This window comes from Nyctibius grandis, chromosome 6, assembly GCF_013368605.1.
Source record: "Nyctibius grandis isolate bNycGra1 chromosome 6, bNycGra1.pri, whole genome shotgun sequence".
Taxonomy (NCBI): domain Eukaryota; kingdom Metazoa; phylum Chordata; class Aves; order Nyctibiiformes; family Nyctibiidae; genus Nyctibius; species Nyctibius grandis.
The window spans coordinates 12,517,675-12,540,121 of record NC_090663.1 but is presented as its reverse complement, the minus strand read 5'-3'; the positions used below and the strand labels follow the sequence as shown (position 1 = coordinate 12,540,121).

At 36.9% G+C, this 22,447-nt stretch overlaps 1 protein-coding gene across 1 annotated transcript in view; it reads left to right on the top strand.

Moving 5' to 3' along the window:
* SORCS2 (sortilin related VPS10 domain containing receptor 2) overlaps window positions 1–22,447 on the top strand; it is a 596,489-nt gene that overhangs the window by 571,645 nt on the left and 2,397 nt on the right. Inside the window, exons 20-26 of the mRNA XM_068403090.1 lie at window positions 1,262–1,395; window positions 2,735–2,858; window positions 4,662–4,774; window positions 6,414–6,539; window positions 11,039–11,138; window positions 12,644–12,746; window positions 21,978–22,135. Coding sequence (XP_068259191.1) covers window positions 1,262–1,395; window positions 2,735–2,858; window positions 4,662–4,774; window positions 6,414–6,539; window positions 11,039–11,138; window positions 12,644–12,746; window positions 21,978–22,135 — 858 coding nt within the window. The remainder of the gene's footprint in view (window positions 1–1,261; window positions 1,396–2,734; window positions 2,859–4,661; window positions 4,775–6,413; window positions 6,540–11,038; window positions 11,139–12,643; window positions 12,747–21,977; window positions 22,136–22,447) is intronic.

The following is a 22,447-nucleotide window of genomic DNA, read 5'->3' as shown; positions in this document are numbered from 1 at the left end:
CCATGTGTTAAAGCACCCAACATGTCTTGAATTCACGTAGGTAGTTGAAGAGTCATCAGAGAAAATGCAGAGTGAAAGTAGAGCCTTGCATTCAGATGAAGCAGCACACAGGCCGGTTGAAGTGAGGTGGAAAAGGAGGATGTGCACAGCTTGGACAACTTGCACTCAGAGAAATTCAATCAGTATAGTAAAAGTGAATTAGAAGCGAACAGACAATGATTCAGTTCATGAAAGAGAGTAAGAGAAAGACTTTGGACCAGCGTTAATAATGTTTTAAGTTCGCACTGAGATGAAAGACCTTTGAATGAGTTAAAAGATATTTAGGATGGAACAAAAATGGATGGGTTAGTGTTCATTCTGTGTAATGAATGCATGTTGGACCATACAGTGCTTTGGTATCCTGAACAGATGGTGCAGCTGAAGTTAAGAAATTCTAGTTATCACATTATACTATTATAAAGCTTTTACCTTCAGACATTCTGAAAAAGATATACTCAGAAACTGCCAAGGGAAAAATTTTCTTTCAATAAAGTTATTGTACTATGAAGCAAATTCCAACATTAAGAAGCAGATAAAATCATTGTAATGATGCATTTCTTTTATGCAAATAATCATGTTTACAGCCTTCGTAGGCAAAAGTTCAGAAAGGAATAAACTTACTCTAAGGCACATTTTGGAGTACAGAGGTTATCTATTTTGATTTGCAAATAAATGCTCCCCTGATATACACACCTATTTTAAAGCATGCATTAATGAGTGTTTATGTGTGGTGTGAGCCTAACAGCTGATATTTTATAATAAAAATGAGTAGTCAGCAACATTAATTTTCAGTTTTCTGCTTTTGCCTTAGCAGTTTGAGATTTGTTAGATTTCTATTCATTTGATCTTTTATTACTTAAAAAAAAAAAAACAAACCAAACCCCAAAAGCTGCAATTGCGTTTTTCACTTTTTAACTGGGATATTTGCTTATGTTTTTTTGAATTGGACATGCACCAAAAAAAAGTGCATCAGAGAGGTGCATTTTGGTCATCTGTCACATGGCTCTAGGATTTTGTTTGGGTTTCTTTTGGGGGGGAGTGTTTTTTGATTGAAATTAGGTCCTTCCAATAACGCTTGCAGATTTCAACACAGAAGTAAAAGCAGGAGGGAGGGAAAATTAAATTGAGGATCTTATGATGTGCAGGTGAAAGGCTTTTGGGCAAAAAGGCATTAATAAATTAATGGATTCTTGTTCAATGATGTTTTGGGAACTTTGTTCAGCCCCACTGCAGGCTTTAAACTTAGAAGTGGTTCCAGTTGTTGGGAAAAACCAGGAGGTGAATCTGACAGCCATCATACTGCCTAAGAACCCTAATTTGACAGTCTTCTACTGGTGGATAGGAAACAATCTTCAGGTACATGAATGGTTTTGACTTGAGATTATTTTCAATCTCTTTCCAATAAAGATTGAGTGACATCTTCAATAGAAATACTATCATGTTCATGGCTTCTTTTAGACCATCTTTCATTCCAAATAGCCGGTTGTATCTGGTGGCAAGCAGTATTTAACTTCCATTGTTTTATCATGTATATTTAAGGTGTTAATTTCCGTTTATTTCTACTTATGTGGAAATGCAAATGTCTCTTCTAGAATTGGTTTGAATTTCTAAACCATTTTCTTTTGGGAGGAACAAAAATTTATTCTATTTCATTACCTGTGGAAAAAAGCTTGTGGAGGGGGATGCATTTGGGATCATAGCATTGGTGAATGATGAAACTTGTATTTATGCACTTCCATGTTGATAATGTGAGTACTGTAAATTTAAGTGCTGTACAGAAATATATATATTCGTTGCATAACTAAATATTTTCTGGGAGTCTAAAGTGAACTGATGTATCAAAAATAACTGGGTTATCTAAAAGGATATCAAAACAGTGAAAGCACTCAAACAATCTAGTGATATTCATTTGGGGATAGAAAATCTAGATAAACATATCCTAGAGCAATAAATAACCAAGTATTTCTATTGGAAATATTTCTTGTCTAGCTGGGTTAATTTCTTTTCAGGTAATTCTTTCAGTAACAGATAAGTAAAACATTTTCTTTATGAGGGAGACTAAGTATGACAGAAGAATGCTTCAGATAAGCACAATGAACTTTCTTCTTGTAAACGTGCTGTCTACCATAATCCCAGCCTGTGTCTTTTTGTTATTATTGACTTTGTCGTTGCTAGAACAAGCACTGTAGATCGATGTAGTCTTATGAAGGGTTTTGTAATTCATACAGATGTGGTCAGGGAACAGAGTATCTCAGTTCCTCCTTGGATGTTACGGTGGGCTGGTGCACTTCCATGGGTCATGCTCTAAATTGACAGAATTGATCCTTTTGACCTTGACTATACCCCACATTTTTTGAGGCAAATGGCTTGCTATATATGATCTTGTAGAGATTTGTGAGCCTGACTCAAAATCTGTTTATTTCAGTGGGATCTGAACGAAAACCTAATACTCTGCAAATTGTTCTAGAAGAAATATTTACCCTATCTGGCAACTATTCTGTTTATAAACATTCTGTTTAGGGAAAGAAATATCCTGTATTGAAAATTGTAATTGAACAATTTGATAAAATTTTGATTAATTGAATAACTGACGTGAAACCTTTTTTTGCTAATGTTTTTAGTGACGGTCTCTTCAGACACTCTTCTTGTGGTTCTTGCTGAAATTCTGTTTTCAACTTTTCTTTGTTCTTTAAAGCCACTCCTTACATTGGACAACTTTCTGGTGACAAAGTTTGCTGAGACAGGTGGCATCAGAGTTACAGTGCAGGCTTCCTGTGGGAGCTCCATGCTTCAGGACTCAAAAGTTGTCCATGTTTTTGGTGAGACATTACTCTTGTTAATTTTTTTTTTTCACACAGAATCACAGTTTTGTTTCATGTGTACTTGTTTCTTCTAACTCTTCAGTCCTAACACAACTGAACCTGTTGTAAAATTATATCTAAAGCTGCATTTAATTGTTAAAATGAGAGAGATGAACTATCCCTAGGTAACTCCATGAAGCTGAACAGTGTGGTTGTATGGAAGGGTTTAATTTGAAACGTTTTGTTTCCTTTCCTTATTTTAAATGTTACTGTGGTTCCCAGATACTATATGTAGCAATAGTGTTTAAGTAGTATTTTGGCCTATGACTAGAGAGTTTCTTAGAATTTCTAAATGAAGCAGTTTAAGTACCTCTGAAAACAAGAAAATTTAGTTGTGTATATACTCTCAGAATTAAAACCAATGTGAAATAATCGCCTTTTATCACAATATATCACTGTTCCTTTGATGTTTAGCTGAGAGATTGGGTCAAGTATACCTCCACTGTAATTATTGAATAACCCTTCAGCTCTTGTTTCACACTGTGCCCTCGTGTGTTTTATTGTGTCTTACAATGTGGTGACAAGGCATAATGTACTGTGAAAAATGTAGTGCCGACGAATTATTTGCATTTGTGTTTGTGCTGTCACATATGGGAATTGTGATAAGGGAAACTGTTTCTTTTTAATGCATAGCTAAAAGCCTTTAGATATCATGAAATACACAACATGATACGTCTCTCTTGTCTGAAGAAGATTCTGTTATTTTTGCCTTTAGTATACTTATTCATTTAAAATAATGGTAAAAACCACACTCATGCTAAATGCAGCTTTTATGAACCTTTTCCTTTCCTAAGATAAATGGATTTAACTTTTATGCTACCACTTATAAGTGCGTCCACTTTTTTAGAAATCTTGAGAAGTATAACCCGTCTTAGTGTGACTAGATCAGTGACTTTGACTTTCAAACGTGCTTCTGCTGTTAGTGTTGGCCAATCCTGATACCAAGAGCAAGAAAGTACTGGTCATGGGAGAAATAAAGAAACCTCTGGAAAAGAAAACCACCTTAAAATGCAATTCCGTCAGAAGCACTGGGAAGGCCAGGTTTGACTCATGCATTCCAGAGGATCTCTTTCTCTGCTTTGCATTAGGTTCCCCAGGTGTTCATCCAAGAGCCTATATGGAAAAAGGGAAGATTTTAGAGACTGTTTGCTGAGGAACAGCCCATTTCTAGTGTTTCAGATATTTTGGACAATATCCAAAGAAATGTTGTGGGTGTACCTTGGTTTTATTTTTTTTGAAGAGGGCCTTTGGTATGTCATTTCTGTTCTTATTTTCATAGCTAGTTGATCAAATACATAAAGTATTCATTTTACATGAAAAAACAGGAACATGTAATGGGCAAAAAACACGTTTATGATTCAGTGAGAATAAAATCCATTGGCACATTCCCATTACAAATAAAAGAAACCAACCACGTCTGTGTGGTGTACTGTCCTAAGGAAAAATTTTTGGGAAGGTTATGACCCCAGAGCAGATCTGTAAATCTGCTTTGTTTAATTTTTTTTTCTTTCTTCCTGCTTGTTTATCTTCAGGCACAAATTTGATGATGATGATGAAAATACAGAAAGAAACTGAGTACCTGACAGGAGTGTGCTCTTGCTTCATGCAAGAGTACACAACACAGAGCAGTGGGGTTCTTAGATACTGCAGCACTGCACAGCAAATAATGGGAAATACATATTTTCAGCTTTTATTTCTGCAAAACTGTTTTTGCAACTTGGTTTGTTACTTGTTCAAAAATGTTTATTTTTGTTTTTCTAGATCATTTTCATGTTCTTCCTCTGAAGTTTACTGCGCACTTGGACATGTACAACCCCGACATACCGGAGTGGCGGGAAGACATAGGGCGAGTAGTAACACGACTTCTCGCAAAGGTGCTCTTTCAGATTGCTCATAAAATGTTCCCTCGCCAGTCGTAAAGCTTGAAGGTTAAGTTAATGCCTTCTCATTTAGAAAAAAAAGGAGGCAGAGCAAAATAATAAAGTGAACCTCATGAGCCACATTTCAAACAAGTTTGAGCCTAGTGTCGCTTTTATGTGCAGGCTGTAGATGAATATACAATGTATATTGTAACATAGAAAGTTTAGGTCTAATACAGTCTAATTGGCAATTAATGCTAAATATTATTCTCTAGGATTAGGGATAGGCAGGTTGACAAATTCTGCTGACTTCAAAACAGGAAGAGTAGCTTAAATGTGATGTATTTAGAAGTTAAGCAAAGGATGCTGTGTAATATAAAAACATAGACTTTGTGTAAAAACAAAGCAGAAAATAAAATTTTACAATGTCAATTGTGTAACTTTGAAAATTATATATAATATGTAGGCAAACAGTTCGTACAGCTGGTTTTTTAGGTCATACTCAGAAAAGAAATGTGAATTGGGGGCAGTTGAATCCTGTAGGTTAAATCAAGTACAAAGCCATGAAGCAGTTCTCTGAGGTAAGTAAAAGCACCCCAGAAAAACTGTGAGCTCTAGAGCTGGGCTCTTCAGGTACACACACTACCAGCAACTGAGTGTGCACACACTGACTTTTTGTGAGGACAATAGCAGTGAGGTGCAGGTTGATAATGTTTTTTGAAAATGCTTGTATTTGAAGTCACTTGACTTTTCCTGGATTTACAGTAGTGCAAATCAGGTTCTGGAATTTTGATTTTATACTTTTTTCTGCCTTTTTTTTAAAGGTTCACATCAAATGTCAAATTAAAGAAAATTCCCACTTTTCTTGACTAAAACCCATTCCATAACCAGTGTCAGTCAAACAAATGTTTTAATCCCTTATAAAATTGCCCTTGCATTTTAGTATTTACTAAATAATTTGCAAAAGAATATGAAGAATTTAATGGAATTTTGGAATCTATTTGAGAAAGGAAGGCTATGGGATGTGGCCAGGGTGTTGTCATTAGAATTGTGTGGCTGTATTATACAACACATGGAGGAATTTGGGACTAAAAGCAAAATTTGCACAAACTATTTTCAAAAGGAATGCACTTGACTTTCAGTGGGGGCTGCAGGTATTCATAACAATTTTAGAAACTGAACTAGATGCTGCTAGTCTCACCCTGGAAGACTTCTCTACCCGTTAAACACAGATGGAAAAGTAGCCTCCCTAAGCTAAAGTTAACTGTAATGAATATGCCCTTCTAAGTCTAATAAGTGTCTGTATGGCCCACAAAGGATCCTAAATAACTTGGGAATTTTTTTATGTTACACTGGAAATGCACAGCCATGGCAGAGTTTTGCTAAAACTACATACCATTTCATTTTGCTTCTTTCCATGATGCCACTAAATCTCTTTAATGCAATAACAATGCCTAGCTCTTCCAATCTTCAAAGAGCAGCTCACATTTCAGTTAATTTATGTTTGGCTTTGTTCATGTTTTAGCTTCTGGTGGAATCCCCTCCAAATATTAAGGATCCGAACACCAAAGACGCATGTGGAGTTACTTATGTATTTTCTATAAAATATAAAGCATCCTGTCCTATAATTTGCCACATGCCCTTGTCTTTACAGGAAACCAATATACCTGAAGAAACACTCATGACAGTTGTGAAACCTGGTCTGCCCACAACTGCTGACTTGCATGTGCTACTACCAGCAAACCAAACAAAAAGGAAGAGAAGTGTAACTAGTGATAAGGTAACTAGAGCAATGTATGTCTGCTTAGGACAGTCTTCATCCTGTTTTGCGATTAGTGGCTGTACTCTCACTGTCCTTACATGAAATTAAAAGGTGCTCCCTAACTATGTAAAGATCTCACTCCCACTTGACAAGAGACATGTAAAAGCTAGCAACAGCTATGATTGCTGTGTTTGACAGTGTGTAGACCAGCATAATCTAGTGCTTACTGGTATTAGTGTATTTCTAAAGAATAACTAGTATCGACCTGTTTTGTAAACAGAAACAACAGTGATGGCATGTCAGTCTGTGAAGACCGGTAGAGCAAAGAGTATATTTAGAACACCGGTACTTCTAAAGAGGGATGAACCATCTCTACATTGTCTTCAGAAGCAAATTAGATTTCAGGTCAAACAGAAACAGAACCTTAATAGTTGACCTATAATGTAAAGAGCATCAAGCAGGTAGTTTCTGCCTTTATGAGCAAATGTCCTTTTCAACTGGCAAGAAACAAATACAGTGAAAACACAGACATTATGTGTTACGTAGTGAATATATAGTAAAAATAAGACATTAATTTCTCCCTGCTTATTTCCAAACCATATTTCTTCCATAATAAAAGACCTTATGCCAGTTGAAAGTTAGAAGACTGGCACTTATAATTTATGATATTCATCCTTTTGCTGTGATAGAGAAGGAACAAATCCCAACACTGTGCCTGTATCTTCTAGTTCAAGTCCTGCCAGTTACAAAGAATCCCAATGTAAGGTATTGTTAATTTTGAAGGGCATTTTACAACTTTTTGAGATAAGGTCACAGTATCCAAAGAGGTAAGAAGTAGTAGGTAAGATGAAGGTCTTCATTTTAACACAAAACCAGTAGATTGTGTTTGGAATTGATGGGGTACACTTTGGAAGGCCCAAAGGAGTATGTTGATGTTGTCCAAGTACTTGAACAGGTGTCTGTCTTTAAAATGCATAGAGTACAGTGTGAATGCACAAAATTTTCTGCTTTGTGGCAACGCCAAACCCTCACTGCTCTCCCTCTGTAATCACAGTCGGAATTCCTGGGAGTCTGAAATCCTGAATATGTTGTAGGTTAATTCCAACAGGTTGTTGAAACGGTTAATTTCAACAGGTTGTTTCTTTAGTAGAGAGCCATTCTTGAACTAAGGCTTTCAGACAGGTGAGTATTACCACTTCAAAATTATTTGCATCTTTTCACTTCTTGAAGAAGCAAGGTACAGCTTCTAAAGGAAATTATTTCTCTTTATTTTGAGCATATACGGAATGGACGCCTTTAATAATTTAAGGGAAGTGATGGTGATAGATTCATAAGTTGTGCAAACATTTTATTGTAGTGCAAAGTGTTATGCATATTAGTTCCCCTTAAATCTCAGCTGTTGTATTAGCGCTGTGCTTCAAGGCAGCTTAACGAATACCATCAATTATAATCAATGCTGTCTCAATGGTTTTTTTCATGTTTGTGTATGAAATAACCTGTGAGTTACTCCAAAGCATAAACAAGAACATTCACATGTTGCAAACGATTTGGAAAAATGTGCGTTCAGTGGGGCTGTGGGAAAACTACAGTAGTTTAGCAAGGCACAGTTTCTGTAATTAGTCCTCTGGTAAGACCTTGCAAAGGTTTTCTGAAATTAGAGGAGCACTGAAAGGTGAAAGTAATTGTATAATCTGGAGAATAGAGATACATTTCTGACACTGTTAAGATGGACCAGGTCAGACCAGTGGTGGCTGGGGATTACATGTATGGAAATAGCAAATATGGTACAACCTACATTTGGTTGGAGCAGGAACAAGGGAGACAGGTGCAATTGCAGCGACCTATGCTAACCGATGATAAAAAACGAGGTATGCTAATATCACATTTCAACACCAATTGTTTTATAGAGTACAATACTGTAGAGCCAGTCTTCTAGTGCCAGCTCCCTAAATTTCTATTTTTATAGTATTGCTAGGGAACACTATGTTAGCTATTGATATGTGTGTATAAATTTGTTGATTTAGAATTGAATGGCACAAATTTTTATAAAATATGTGTTGTATCAGAATCCATTGTGACTCGAGAAATACTCTGAAAATATACCCTATCTATATAAACTTAGAAGCAGTAACTGGTTAAGTCAACAGGGGAAAATACTCATGGTGTTACCTGTTTGAAGATTTGTTACATTATCTTCTGTTACCAGAAGAGAATCTTGAAGGTCTTAATCATGTTTTCACTGGAAGGATGTGCTTTGTCATGCTGCTAATGCCAGTTCTCAAAGTCAGTGTTGTGACACTGTTGTGAGGACTCACCAACGTAGAATGTTTTCTGCATATTTGGAGGAGGTGTCCCTGAAATCCTTAACTTAGACATAGTTATGAAATGTGTTACCTTAAAGAGAACCTATTTGTTCTTCTCTAAAAACCTTTTAGATTTGGGATATTATGTGATTTCAGAAGGATTGTTAAAGGCAATAATTTCTTGGTCAGGCAGAGAACACTGACTTGGTGGAGTTTCTATCAGTGTTTTACATGGAGTGTTGTGATGCTATTTATTAAGTTAGTCATCTAGAATAGGAGTCATTACTGATAAAGTAGCCAGCAGTAACAAAGATAATAAGTAAGTTGGCAGTGTAGTAGTAGGAGCCCTTTGGATAATTCTGAAGTTTGGTTCCATTCTGACAAAAGCCCTTTTTCTTTCAAATTTATGCATGTAGAAATAAAAGCTGAGTGTGATTTAAACTGGTTTTAAGAACACAGCAATTTCAAAAGTATTTCATTCTAATCATTGACTCTAGAGGAAGACTCAGTCGCTTAATTTATGCACATCCATTACATGTCTAATGTCAGGTGGTATGAGTCCAGTTGAAAGAGTCAAGTAAAGTACATTTAAACTGTAGCCTGGAAAGCAGTGGCTCTGAGGAAGATTTGGGGCTCTATCTAGACAAACAAGCTACTACATGAAAATGCCCAGTGAGATGCTTTGGCAGAAAGGGCAAGTCAGACCCTCAGATGTATATGTAAGTGCGTAAGAGTTTGAATAGTATCGTTATTTTTGCATTCTTATACAACAATTCAGGAGCCATGGTGTTCACATGTTCAAATATTATCATTGGGAATGTTCAAATATTATCATTAGTCACTTAAGCAAAAACCAGAGCAAATGTTGGATTCCTCGAACACCTGCCAGGAAAATATGATGTATCCAAAGTTATGGGTCTCAGTAATTTCATTTACTGGCTGAAAGTCAGATTAGCCTAAAGTACCGGTCCCTCTTGTATTGTATACCATGAACATGTGAATGAACCTGGACTGAGACTACGTAACTGTATTTCAGTGGTGCTGGCACCACTTAGTGGGCTGATGATCAGTATATTTGTCATATCCATTCTCTTTTCAGACTTTGGGCAAAAATATAAATACTTAGGAGCTATCTGGAGTAATTGTCTTGTAAAATAACTGAGGCCGTGCTCACATCACCCTTATGTTGAGTCATTCCCCCACAAAAAAAATGTAATAACATTAGTGGAATGGCTTCAGAAGTTAGTTATTCCTCAATATGAGTGAGGATATTTGAATGTGAACTTTTGTGTAGTCTCTGTCATAACATGAGAGAGACTACAGGGATTTCTATCTATTATACTGCAAAGGCTTGTCAAAGACGAGCACTGTAACTGATAATATCATAAAAGGAGTTACTTGTGAAGGTTTCATGGATATAAAGCATATTTCTAATTTGGCATCCTGTGGGAAGTCATATCCTGAATTATAAGGCATAGAGTATAAAACTAGCTTTGATCTTTTAGAAAATTACCCATGTTGAAGACACAAGCAAGTAGAAGGGAAAATTCAGGTAATTTGTCATCCGGGGTTAGGATATGATGGTATATTTAATGGTTCTGCTCCATAAAAATATGAGAGGCCATATTTTACTGTGCTCTATCCACTGGAGAAAAATAGGAGAAATCCTGATTTTTTCCACATGGATGGATGTATAGATTTCTACAGAGTATTGTTAAAAATTAGATATAAATGGAATCCATCCCATTATAGGTAAGGAGATGAGGTAAATTATGACGTGCAGTTCATTTTCAAATAGCAGTTACTTTTCATAGCAAGAAATCTAAAGTGACATTGCAGGTTTTCTTCTGATAGGTTAGAAGAATGGAGAGTTTTTAATATGGATTATGCATTGTGTGAGTTATGAGCAAGGTAAACCAAATAGCTCATGCAAATGACATGCTGTCTGTCACATACTGGGTAAATGTAAAGGCTTTGGGTCAGCAGAAAGAAAGATTTGGCTATAAAGATTGAACATTTTCAGCTTTTATGGCTTGTGGAGTTTTGCATGATTTTTAAATATGGAATTTCTTTAAGATTTCAGCTCATAGTTGACAAATGCTTTCTGAGTTTCTCACCATTTAATGAACCAGAGGTTTTCCTTTTTAGAACATTGAGTCTCTCCAAGTGGAACAGAGTGCGAGACATCTGACATTCTCTCTATTGTATTTGCAGAGAATAACAGCTATAAAGCAGGCCTTGAATGCACACAACATCAGTTTCTTTCTCAGGGGAGGATACTGGGTCTTAGTGACTTTAGCTGACTCCAGTTCAGGTAAATATATAAACAAAGTTCCCAACAGACCAACCTTTGGATGTCTGTCTGAGTTATGATAAGTTAAGAAGAAAATCTTTGTATCAATATATATGCGTACATATACACACATACACACATACATATATACTTACTTGATACTTTTACATATAGATGCACACATAAACATATATGTGTATAGGTATGTATTTAAATATATACACACATACATGCACACACACATATATATATATGGATATATTTTCATTTGGTACTTGTTAACAATCACTGCCAAATAAACATTTCTTACCTATTTCCATTTTGCCATACCTCATGATTTGTTTCAGAAGCTTCTTGCTTTTTTCTGTGTAACCATGACATTAACTAAATACCTATATTATACAAAACAGCACCCAGAAGGTAGAGCCAACCAGACTTCAAAAAAACCATCTGGTGAAGCACTTTGGCTGCACTAGCTGCCAAGAAAGCAGAGCTACTTCAGCCATTAACCCTGTAGATCTGACTCCAGGGGTCTGGGTCGTAGCCTTGCATCTCTGCCTTGTATCGCTTATCTTCAAATCAACTGATGTGAAACCTGCTGTAGGGTCTCTACATTGCTAATCCTGTCCTGAGATAAATTAGATCCTTTTCTCTGTTTAAAACAAATGGAAACAGGTTTTTTTTGCATGCATTTCCTGCATCTCTGGATTCACTGTGTACCTGGAAACTGGTTGAAGAGAGTATGTGTGCATACATGTGTGTGTATTTTGAACAGAGATATGTTAAAATGATGTTTTAACCAGAAGGTTGAGCTTTGACTTGAACCTTGTATTAGAATATCCTGTAATTTTTGTCAGTGGATCATATCCCATAATATTTCCTTTTTTCTTATTTCAGTGTATTGTGGGAGAACAGCTTAGCTGACCACAATCAGTTTATGTAGATACTAGTGTGATATTTTATCTGTCAGCTCTCTGTAGAAGTCAAAGCTCTTTTATCTAGTCTCTAATGTGGAATCGTGCTACAGTTTCGCTGTGGTGCCTCGTCTGGTTTAAAGGGCTAACATGCGTTAGCCAGCACAAAAGGCTGGGATTGAAAGAAGCCTATGTTCATTCCAGCCTTTACCAATGTATGACCTTGATGAGTTCATTTGTTGTTCAGGGCCTTAGTTTCTCCATCTGTGAAATTAATACAGCCCTGCTTTTGCAACATGTCTACTCAGGGTATGTGATCATTTCCTATGATAACTTTAGATTCACAGAAAAAAACCCCACTGAGTAGGACAATAAATAAATCTTCAGGATTTTGGGCTTTTTTTGGTTTTTTTGTGTGTCCTTCAGTCACAATTCACCAATTAATTTTGTGTTGTTGCCTTTTTGAAGAGGCTACAGATGGAGTGAAAAAAACAGGTTACACAAATAACAAAAAATGGTTTTGACCTGACAATTAGACAGAAAAGGAAGCCCATGAATGTGACTGATCTGAAAGAAGTCATGCTAAGCTGTTCTTTTTTTTTCATATTTCAGACTCTCAGAGGCTTGGAGGAGGCAGTGGCTACTGGGCTATAGTCATTCTCTTTGTTATCTGTCTAGTTGCAGTTGGGGCTTTCATCCTCTACAAGTTCAAAAGGCAAGTAAACCTTAATCAACAACATATACGTTTTAAGAATTAGATTTATCCACAATCAGCAAAACGGAGTTTGTTATTTGAGATGAAGATTTCTTGAAGCATTGCAAAAAGTCCGCCACTTTGAAAATCATGTTTTTCGAACTTTTCAGACACCAAGGTGCTGCACTGATGCTTGCTTTCATTTGCTGTGTTCCAAGATAAATAGCAGCAATATGGGAACTCTGGAGAGTTTGTTCAGCTTGTCTAAATAATATCATCAAGAAACAGAGCTGAGCTAAAATATTATTCCTGATTAATTCGTACCTCATTACTCCTAGCAGTTATGAATAAACTAAAGCTATCGGGACAAGGAGTGCATCTGCAATGCTAATTTGTTTTAAAAAGTAGTTTTATCAAAACATGTAGGGCTCTGGAGTTTCTCTTTGCACGCATTACATTTTAATTGCTGGGGCAATGCCATGTAGAATGAAGGATGGAAATAGATTAGCATTAATTTGACACTAGAGTGCGTCGAGGGGAGGAATAATTCTGGAAGTGGCCCTTATGCGAGAGACATTCTCAAAATTGACAAGGAATACCCTACCAGCCTTTGACAGTCTGATGTATCTTTAGTCCGCAACTGATTTTAATCAGAGCTACTACGGTGCTGTGCAATTTAAAGAATTTTGTTCTTGTTCATGAGTCTGTGTTATCATTGGCTATGCTCTTGGGATTTTTGTATCTCTGGGGCATTTAGAAGCTATTGGGTTTGACCATACTGGAAACAAGCCTTCATCATCATCAAATCCTGATGTCCTTACTCAGTGAGGATTCCTATTGATTTGTCTCATTTTTTAAAGATTGATCTTTATTTGAAATAAATATAAGCTTATAGAAGTGGGTGCAGCACCGAGTTTATGATAGCAATAAGCGTAGATAGCATTTAAGTAAGGGTTTGTTTAGATAAAGAGTTTTTGAGTCAATAGAGAAAAATCTCTTTTTTCTAAGAATCTCTTCATTTTCTCACTGCAGTATCTAAGTTTCTTAGAGCTCATAGTGGCTGATTGCTCTAAAGGACAAAACCCAGAATTCTGTACTAGACTGTCTACAACTGAACAAAAATCCATTTCGCTATTTTAGGTGCCTGCAGCAAGGAAAAGCATAAAAATGGTTGATGTGATGTAATTATATTATTTCACTAGCAATACATGGAGGATTCGGTGTTTGTAGTGTGGGATCATAAAATTTGCTTGTGTTATCTTTCAAAAGCTGTATGATTTATATCTTTTATTAGCTCTTAAATGAGAGCAATTAAATAACAGACACAATTACTGTGTGGCAAAAGAAGTATAAAATATTCAAGAAAGGAAGAAAAAATTATTTTCCTTCAGTTCTTTCTAAAATGCCCAATGAACCATTGCTTTATAAGTAGAGCTTTTATTAAGGAGGAAGCTATAGTACAATTTGCAAATTGCGAGCTTTAATGTCCCTCTCACTTCTATATATAATTTGTGAAAATAATTAGCATTTAAATTTTGTGGGGATTTAATTTAGATGCGAGTGAGAATTGTGAGATATATTCAAATATTTCTCAGTAGCCTGAAAACTGCTGTGGCATTGATGAAAGACCATGCAGTAGTATTCAATTTTAGTCTCTATCATACCTGTTTCTGAGATACTTGACAGAATTATTTTTAAATATTCATAGAATCATAGAATCAATTTGGTTGGAAAGGACCTTCAGGATCATCAAGTCCAACCGTTAACCTAGCACCACTAGACCATGTCACTAAAACCCATGTCCCATTCCTGCTAAGCTTATCCAAGATGACAATTTCTTTTTGGTTGCATCCTTCATTTGCAATTTGATATTCAAAGAATATTGAGCACCTATTCAGTGCTACATTTGAAAAACCACTTTTTCCCCATGTGCTCCCTGTGAACTCTTCTCCCACCCAAATCTTTAATCCCTTAAAAAAGTCCGTCCTGTGTTTATCAAGACGGATGGTGAATTGCTGGATCCTCATGGTGTACTTACTCATGAGTGTAGTCCTTTTAAACTCAGTACAGTGAGTATGTAATTTTACAAACTGATCCACGGGAACTGAGGCTATGAAACTGAGTGTACTTTATAGATATAAAGGTTGCAGGTTGTAATGCACAAAGGCAGCTTGTCAATATTATGTGCCTGTATATTAAAAATTAATTTGCTGAAAGAATGCCATATGCAACAAAAATTGTTCAATTTTATGAGATAATTTCAGCAGAATAACACTGGGCCCTATGGTAATTCACACAACACATGCAAATATAAATATGAATTATTTTCACATAGAAATTACAGACATGTATAAGGTGTTGAAAAGTTAATACTGCCCATAATTTTTATGTATGATTCACAAAATTAAGGAGGGGATGGAAGATATTTGGTGGTGCTTTCCTTTCATTTATGTAAGTTGATAGTCAGATACTCCCTTCAGAAAAGGGTTTAAAACTCCTTTTTTTCCCCAAGTCAGAGAAATATTTATTAATCTTAGTTTTATCACTACACTAATTGGGTCTACAGGACTTGCAGTTGGCTTTGGGGCACAGGCAAAGCAGCTGGTCAGCAAAAGATTGAGTGGACATGCCTTGGACTGTTCTCTCTCTCTTTCTCTCTCTTTGCTGGCCCAAAGGACAGTTCTTTTCTTAAGGCTGATACCTGGGAAGATGTAAGATGCAAAGACTGCCTTGCAGATAAGATGAGGACTGGATTGGCAGGGCTTCCAGTTTCATACATGAGAGCATTTCATCCGTTTGCAACGAGCAGCGGCACTGTTCAGGACTTGTGATGAAAAGTAAAGAGAAAATAGTGGACTTTTGTGTAGACCATAGTACAGCTTCAACAGAAAAATGGAGAAACCTGCCCAAACTGCCCAATGGTTCCTGAGTGCCGAGGCCCCTTGTCCCCAGGCATGGTCACCTGCCCTCCTTGCCTGGATTATTTCTGAAGTTTATGTCGTAAGAACTTGGGTCTTAATTTACACTAATTTTTGTCAGGCAGAATTGCAAGATGGAAGACAGTGCTGACAAGGCTAATCAGGGACTAATCTAATACCTCTTTTTTATGAATCTTTCAGGGCAATCAGGACAGCTATGATAAAACTTGCTGCTCCTGTTTAATTTCTCATTTTTTTGAAAACTGCAATACCCAGCGCTAAAAATTGGTGTCCCTTGCAAGAAGTAAGTCTCACAAAATTAGTTTGGGGGAGATCAGTAATCTAAAAATAACAGTCCTGCATAAAATTCTGTGTCAGGTGCCTCATATGCAGAAAACAAAGAGACTATTGTATCTAATTAAGTAGACGGGTATGGGAAAAACAGAGACAGATTCATACAGAGGTAGCGGGATTTTGGCTGATAAGTTATATGCAATGTAAAAACCAGCTCCATCTCATTACTCCTGAAGGAATGCCCATTAAAAAGAAAAGATTAAAATTGTTTTATTTCCCACTACTCTAATCAAAACTGAAATTGTAGGGTCTGCTGGATGATCAGAGCTGTCATGGCTGTCTAGCTGATGGTTAGGTGACTGTAGGTTACATTGGTTCTGAAGCCCTAATTCCAAATACTTAAACAGTGACTAGGAAGACTGCTGCCCTCTGTTCTTATATGCAGTAAAATCACAAGCATTTATCATTTCATCTCCCCCACGCACACACTTTGTCTAATGGCCTATTTGTGCATCCAGCCACTTCTTGCCAGGAACATGTGCTCAAAAAACTGATGCTGGAGTCCCCGGAGCTCGTGGAGCGACTCCTGACAATCCCGAGAGTGGTTAGTTGCTTTAGACAAAAAAAAAATAAAAAAACAAAAAGTCTTGAGACGTGCTGGGTTTTGATCCTTTGTGATCAGAGTAGGAAAGCAATTCAGATTAGCACTATTTTTATCCAGTAAATTAAAAGTAAATTTTAAGTGATAAATGCTGATGGTTTTAAAACTAATTCTAGTCATAATCCACAAATGAACAAAGATGGGTTTAGATACGTTGAGGGGGGAAATTTTGGCATGGCAGCAAGGAGTTAGAGGTAATATCCCAGCTGTTAAAGCTGGCGGTGGCTGTGGCACAAGAGGCAGTGCAGACAACGAATGTGGTTGTCGGGCAAGCCAAGAGTAATTCGCCTTTTCTTTGCTCTTTCTGAGGATGGAAAATCACTGATCTGATGCCTCAAGCAAACAATATGTTACAATACTCACTAGTATGCTTCAGTTGTTTAAGCATCCAGGTAAATGAACTACAGCTGCTTCATTTGACCAGAACAACATGAAGCAGCTGGAAAATATTTTTGAGAAACCAGGTCTATTTTTTAATGCGGGATGTGGACCTGCATATATTTTTTCTATACCATACCATCTTTACTAAATTTGGTTCAGTAAAAACACAATTCTTTCATTCTCTTTGAAACAATGTTTATGTTTTTTGTGGGTTTCAAGTTGCCATCCAGAAGAGATTTCTTCATCCTTTCAGAGCAAGCTTCTGTGGTGTGGGGTCCTGGGCAACAGTATAGAGAAGGCAAATAGCTCTGTCTGCACAAGGCAAAGTGGAGGAAAGGAAAATTATATTTTAGCCACATCAAAGCTGCCATATAATCATCATGTTGCTAGTGGAAGATATGAAATCATCCTTTTCTTATTTTTTACTTCTGTATAAGTATACAGTATATATAAGTAAAGAAGTTCTATATACTTCTGTATGTTAGAGTAGCCAAACCAGAGCTAATAGTTGGCTTTTCTGCTTAGGTATTTCACCTGGTTAATAGTAGCAATTTGATTCTCTAAAATTAGAGTATGAAGATCTTCATCTTTAAATTTGTATGAAAACCACTGCCAGTGCACTTTAAAGCTGCATACATTGTTTTCACAAATCGCCATGAATCTACTTCAGCCAAATTTATACCGTTTTGTGTGTATTCCTTTTTTCCCCACTACTATGAAGTGCCACTTTTGGTAAATGAACTCCCTTCTGGGTCATTTCCACAATCTGGAGCAGAACTGTGTTATCTTTCTGCCTCATTGACTTACTATCTCATTTTCAGTCTCTGAAGAGAAGCTATCTTTTTTCCCCACCTTGCTTATACTACTTTTATGTTCCATGAGAGCAAGTTTAGTCCCAATCCATGCCATTTACTTATAAAAAAACAGGCACTAATTTAATGATCCATAATATTTCATAAAAACTTCCTCAGAAATCAAAGTAATAGCATGTAGAAAAGATTTCTGAAATGAAAGAGGCAAGTAAATCAGGAGTGCCTTAAAGCACAAAGAAGACAGTCATCTGAACGTTAATACAAACATAAAGCCAACACCACAATAAAGTATTCTATTTAATGGATTATTATTGTTGTTAGTTTTATTTAAGTTCCAAGAGAATGCTACATTGTTCCATATCCTTTGCCATGTGAATATGTTCCTATTTTTTATACTAAACAGAATCTTAATCAAGCCTCTGGAAAACGAATGAAGTTGCATAAAGGCCAGTGAATATTGGCTCCACAAGGAAGGAATTGAAAGCCAAATAAACTAGAGAGTTTAAATGAGTGGGAATCAATATCTCATCCCCCTCCTGCTGTTCCTCACTGCTGAACATTTTTAAGTGCAAACAGTTTCGGGTATGAACTGATTAGAATTTGTGAATACAGGGAGGAAAAAAAATACTTTCTGGAATATCTTTTAAAAGGTGTGGGACCTGGGGAGCTTGGTGAAAGCCATGTGCTGTGATGTTTGTTCTGTGCAGAATTAAGTCTCCAGTTCATATTTTTATGGTCCTCAAAGCAGGCATGAATATTTCTTCTTCATGACTGAAATAAAATGCTACAGAGAAAACAAAAGGAACTAAAAATGTAAACCATGGAGTGCTGCTCAGCAGAGGTAATTGTCTCCAGTGATGGATGCAAAGCACATGCGTTTTGCAGCTGAAGAGTAAACCCCCAAAAGAAACTATTGCATAATCTTTTTCTCTGTTCTGATAAATGTGCTTTCAATTTTCACATTGCTGATATAAATCTCTTGGGTCAAGTTTCATGTCTTGTCATGTTTTCACAGTAGTCTTTTATGTAGACCCAAGCATTTCAGCTCTGCCTACTTCAAACAGTTACATTGGACTCAACATAAATTGCTTCCTTAAGAAGAGCAAAGCACATCAGGGTACACAAGAGTTTCTCTCTGTATAATTAGGGGTAGCAGCTTCATTTCTACACATTAAAGCAGTGAGGAGCGACTGCAAAATTGCCAGAATCAGGCCCATCTTTAGCAAGGATTCAGTATCCACATCCTGTTTTATCCCACAGTGTGGTTGCCCCTTATAAACAGAACATCTGGCACATGTGTTAAAAATGCCTCTTGAAAAGGCTTGGACTACCATTCTCTTCAGTCTGGTTGAGTCTCTTTCTTGTAAAACTGAACCAATATGAAACACTTAGAGATCTCTACAATGTATAAAAGGTCAAATGCCTACAGTGTATGCCTTCACAAGACCTGTAATATTCTCCTTCCTCCCATCCATACTCTGTGTTACAATCTAAGATGCTTTCCTCTGTAATTGTGAGGAGCAAAGGAAAGTACAGAAGAGTCACTGAGTACCTCAGCTTTATACCTTCCACGAAGGATCTGTACTTAGCAGGACTGGGCTCATGAGGTTTAGGTGAGTGAGAAATAACAGTTTACGCCTTCTCTTCTTTTATCCGTAACCCATAAATAAATTCTCTTACCAGCAATACGTTTAATGGTTATTTGTGAACTTGTGAGGTTTCTTTGTTCAGGAATCCCTTTATATGTTTAATAGTATGCGTTGTGATTGTTGTGATCTCTAACTAATAAGTCTTACCAGAGACATGAGTTGAAGCCTCAGGATTTACACCAAAGGACACACCTTGTTCACCTCGTTTCTGACAGATCCTTCAGCCTAGGCAGACAACAGTTAGACTAGCAGCTCTGCTCCCTTTACTTAACTGCAAAGGTCTGATGTGCCATATGGGTTTGAGATGGATAACATTTTTATTATGTCAAAAATATTTTGATAATGCCATTGATGCTTCTACAATCTGTCAGAAATAGAATTTTGAGAAGGTCCCCATATTATTGCAGAAACATATGTGCTAATTCTGCGGATATGTTGCAAAGACATTCTTCTGGGTTTTGTTTCCCTTAGGCATTTGGCCCTGGACTGAAAGTGAGCAATTTGACAGGTTTGATGCAGGTCTGATTGAGAGGGATATTGTTTTCCACATGACCAGTTTCATTAGCAGACACGTTAAAAACAGTCTTGAGTTACTGGCCCTAGAGAGAAAAAATCAAAATTAATTACATAATGTATTTGTTTTGGTAATGAGGAATGTCCTTCCCCCTTTCAACATGGCTTTTTTCATCCAGTTAATGGGAGGAGAATGATGCAGGGCTTGGCTTTATGTATATGTTTGTGTTGGAGAAGCCCTTGGACCTGTTGAAGTGGTCATAATAGCACAGCATTGTGCTATCAGACCTTCTTCCCATCCTTGTCCTTTTCATTTGGTTGGTCCTGTGCTTTATTTACTCCATGCTTACTGAGACAGAGAAAAGAGCAAGAGTGATCAGATTTCTTTCTTTGTGCTGCTTATAAATAATAGGATAAAATACTGTATATAATTTCTCTCTATATATAATTTTATGTGTGTATGTATACACATACCTATACAGATGTGTGTGTGTATGTATATAGGTATATAGGATGCAATTCATCTCTTGGATAGTTCAAATTAAAGGGAGGAGGTCCTCTTCAGTTGTCTTTCATTGTTTAGCAATTTCTATTTATTCTAATTATTTTGATGCAATGGAAGGTGCTGTTCAAAATAGTTTGCTGTGGTAACTTTTGTCTAAAACTAAGATGGTGCCACCTGGTAAAGAACCCTTCTTCTGAAATGACATTTAAAGACAGGTCATCTTCAAAAGCCTCGAGAAAACAGAACCTGTGTATTTATCTGGCTTTCAAAGTCCTGCCAGAATACGGAGCAGAAGATTGTTGTTTTTAGAGAGATGCCTAAAAATTAGTGTCACTTTTTCAATCTTCTCACTGTCTAAAGGAGCTCAGCAGAAACCATAGCTTAACCTCAGCAGTTCAACCCCATTTTCTCTTTTCCTCTTGTTGTCTGCCTGTTGCAATAATCTGTGTTTAAGCACAGTCTTTGACAGCCATGATCTGCTGTCATGCTGATCAAGCTGTCAAGCTGCTTCTTGCACTGTGGAGCTCGCAACCTGCAGCTCCCTAATCAGAAGTGTCTGCTTGGTGCCTAGGAAAGGATGTCCTTATGTGCCCAGGCAGATTGAAGGGGAATGCAGCTACAGCAAAGGGTATGGCTCTTGAGAAATGTTTAAACCATAAATTCTGTTGCAAAGTTAGAAGTCCCTAATTATTCCCTTTGATTTTACAAAGTCTAATTTAAGTTAATCTAGTTAAGAACTCTTTATCAATACTATGTCTTAAGCCTCCCAGTCTCAGCCATGGTGCTAATTGTTTATTTAATAGCATGGTTTTTGTTTTTCTAGATTCAAAACAGAATGAATGAATTAAATGCTCTCTGCTATAGATAGTCTTGTCTAATTCAGCAGTTCCCAGTAGTCCTGGGCCAAGCTTTACACTTTGTCTCCTTCAGTGCTGCCTGCTTAACTTCACCAACCTCCCCTGTCTTATTTGCCCTTATCAATGCCTGTTTACCTCCTTACTCATTAACCCTTGGTCCTGACCTCCTGGTTCTTCACTCTCTGCTCCCTTTCCATTCCCTGTATCCTGGATTTCTCCTGCTTCTTTCTCCTCAACCCTGATGGAGTGTGAGAGTGCCATTCGATACTATTGCCCTTCAGTGTCAGCCCACCTCACCAGGGAGATGTGATGATGATTGTGACCCAGCTTAATGTTTGTGAAGACACCTGGAACAAGGAATGAATGCCTGTTGGGCCTTTTTATTGCTTGAGTTCTTAAAATAGTTTTTCTGTGGTTTCAGTAATTTTTTTTTCAGTATTGTTCATTGTCTGCCAATCTGAGTCAGAAATCGATGCTTAATTATTATGTTGGTATGAACATCATGATAAAGCAGTTACATAAAACTATGACAGAGAATAAGGAGTTGATAAGTTTAGATTGTGAACACAAAATTACGGAAGGATGGGTTTGGTGCTGTTTTGTGATTCTGGAACGACTTTGCTCTGCTGGAGCTCTGCTCTGCTCTGCTCTGTCCAATTTAGGAAACTGCCAGGCAGAAATGTCTACGCCCAGATGCACAACGAAAAAGAGCAGGAGATGACAAGCCCTGTTAATCATAGTGAGGACACCCAGAACATCATCCAGGGTGAGGAGTTTATTGATGATGATCTGGACTCTCAAACACTAGGTAACGCAAGAGGTAACTTCATTTTTAATTTATAAATTTTCATTAGTAATTGATTTTTAATTTATATTTCTTTTAATTTTAGCTTTTTTTTTTCATTTTCTGCTCAGTCCCAGGAAGAAGCAAATAGTACACCACTAACAGAGGATTATCTCAGTTATCTTTTGGCTTGCTTGTGATATAAGCTAATGTATGGATGACATGCTATATAGAGCATGAGTACAGAGATAGTACAGTTTAATGTCAGGACATTAAACATACTTGGACAATTTTAGAGAGAAATTTTATTTGGTAGATATAATAGGTAACAGCTAAATTAACAATCCC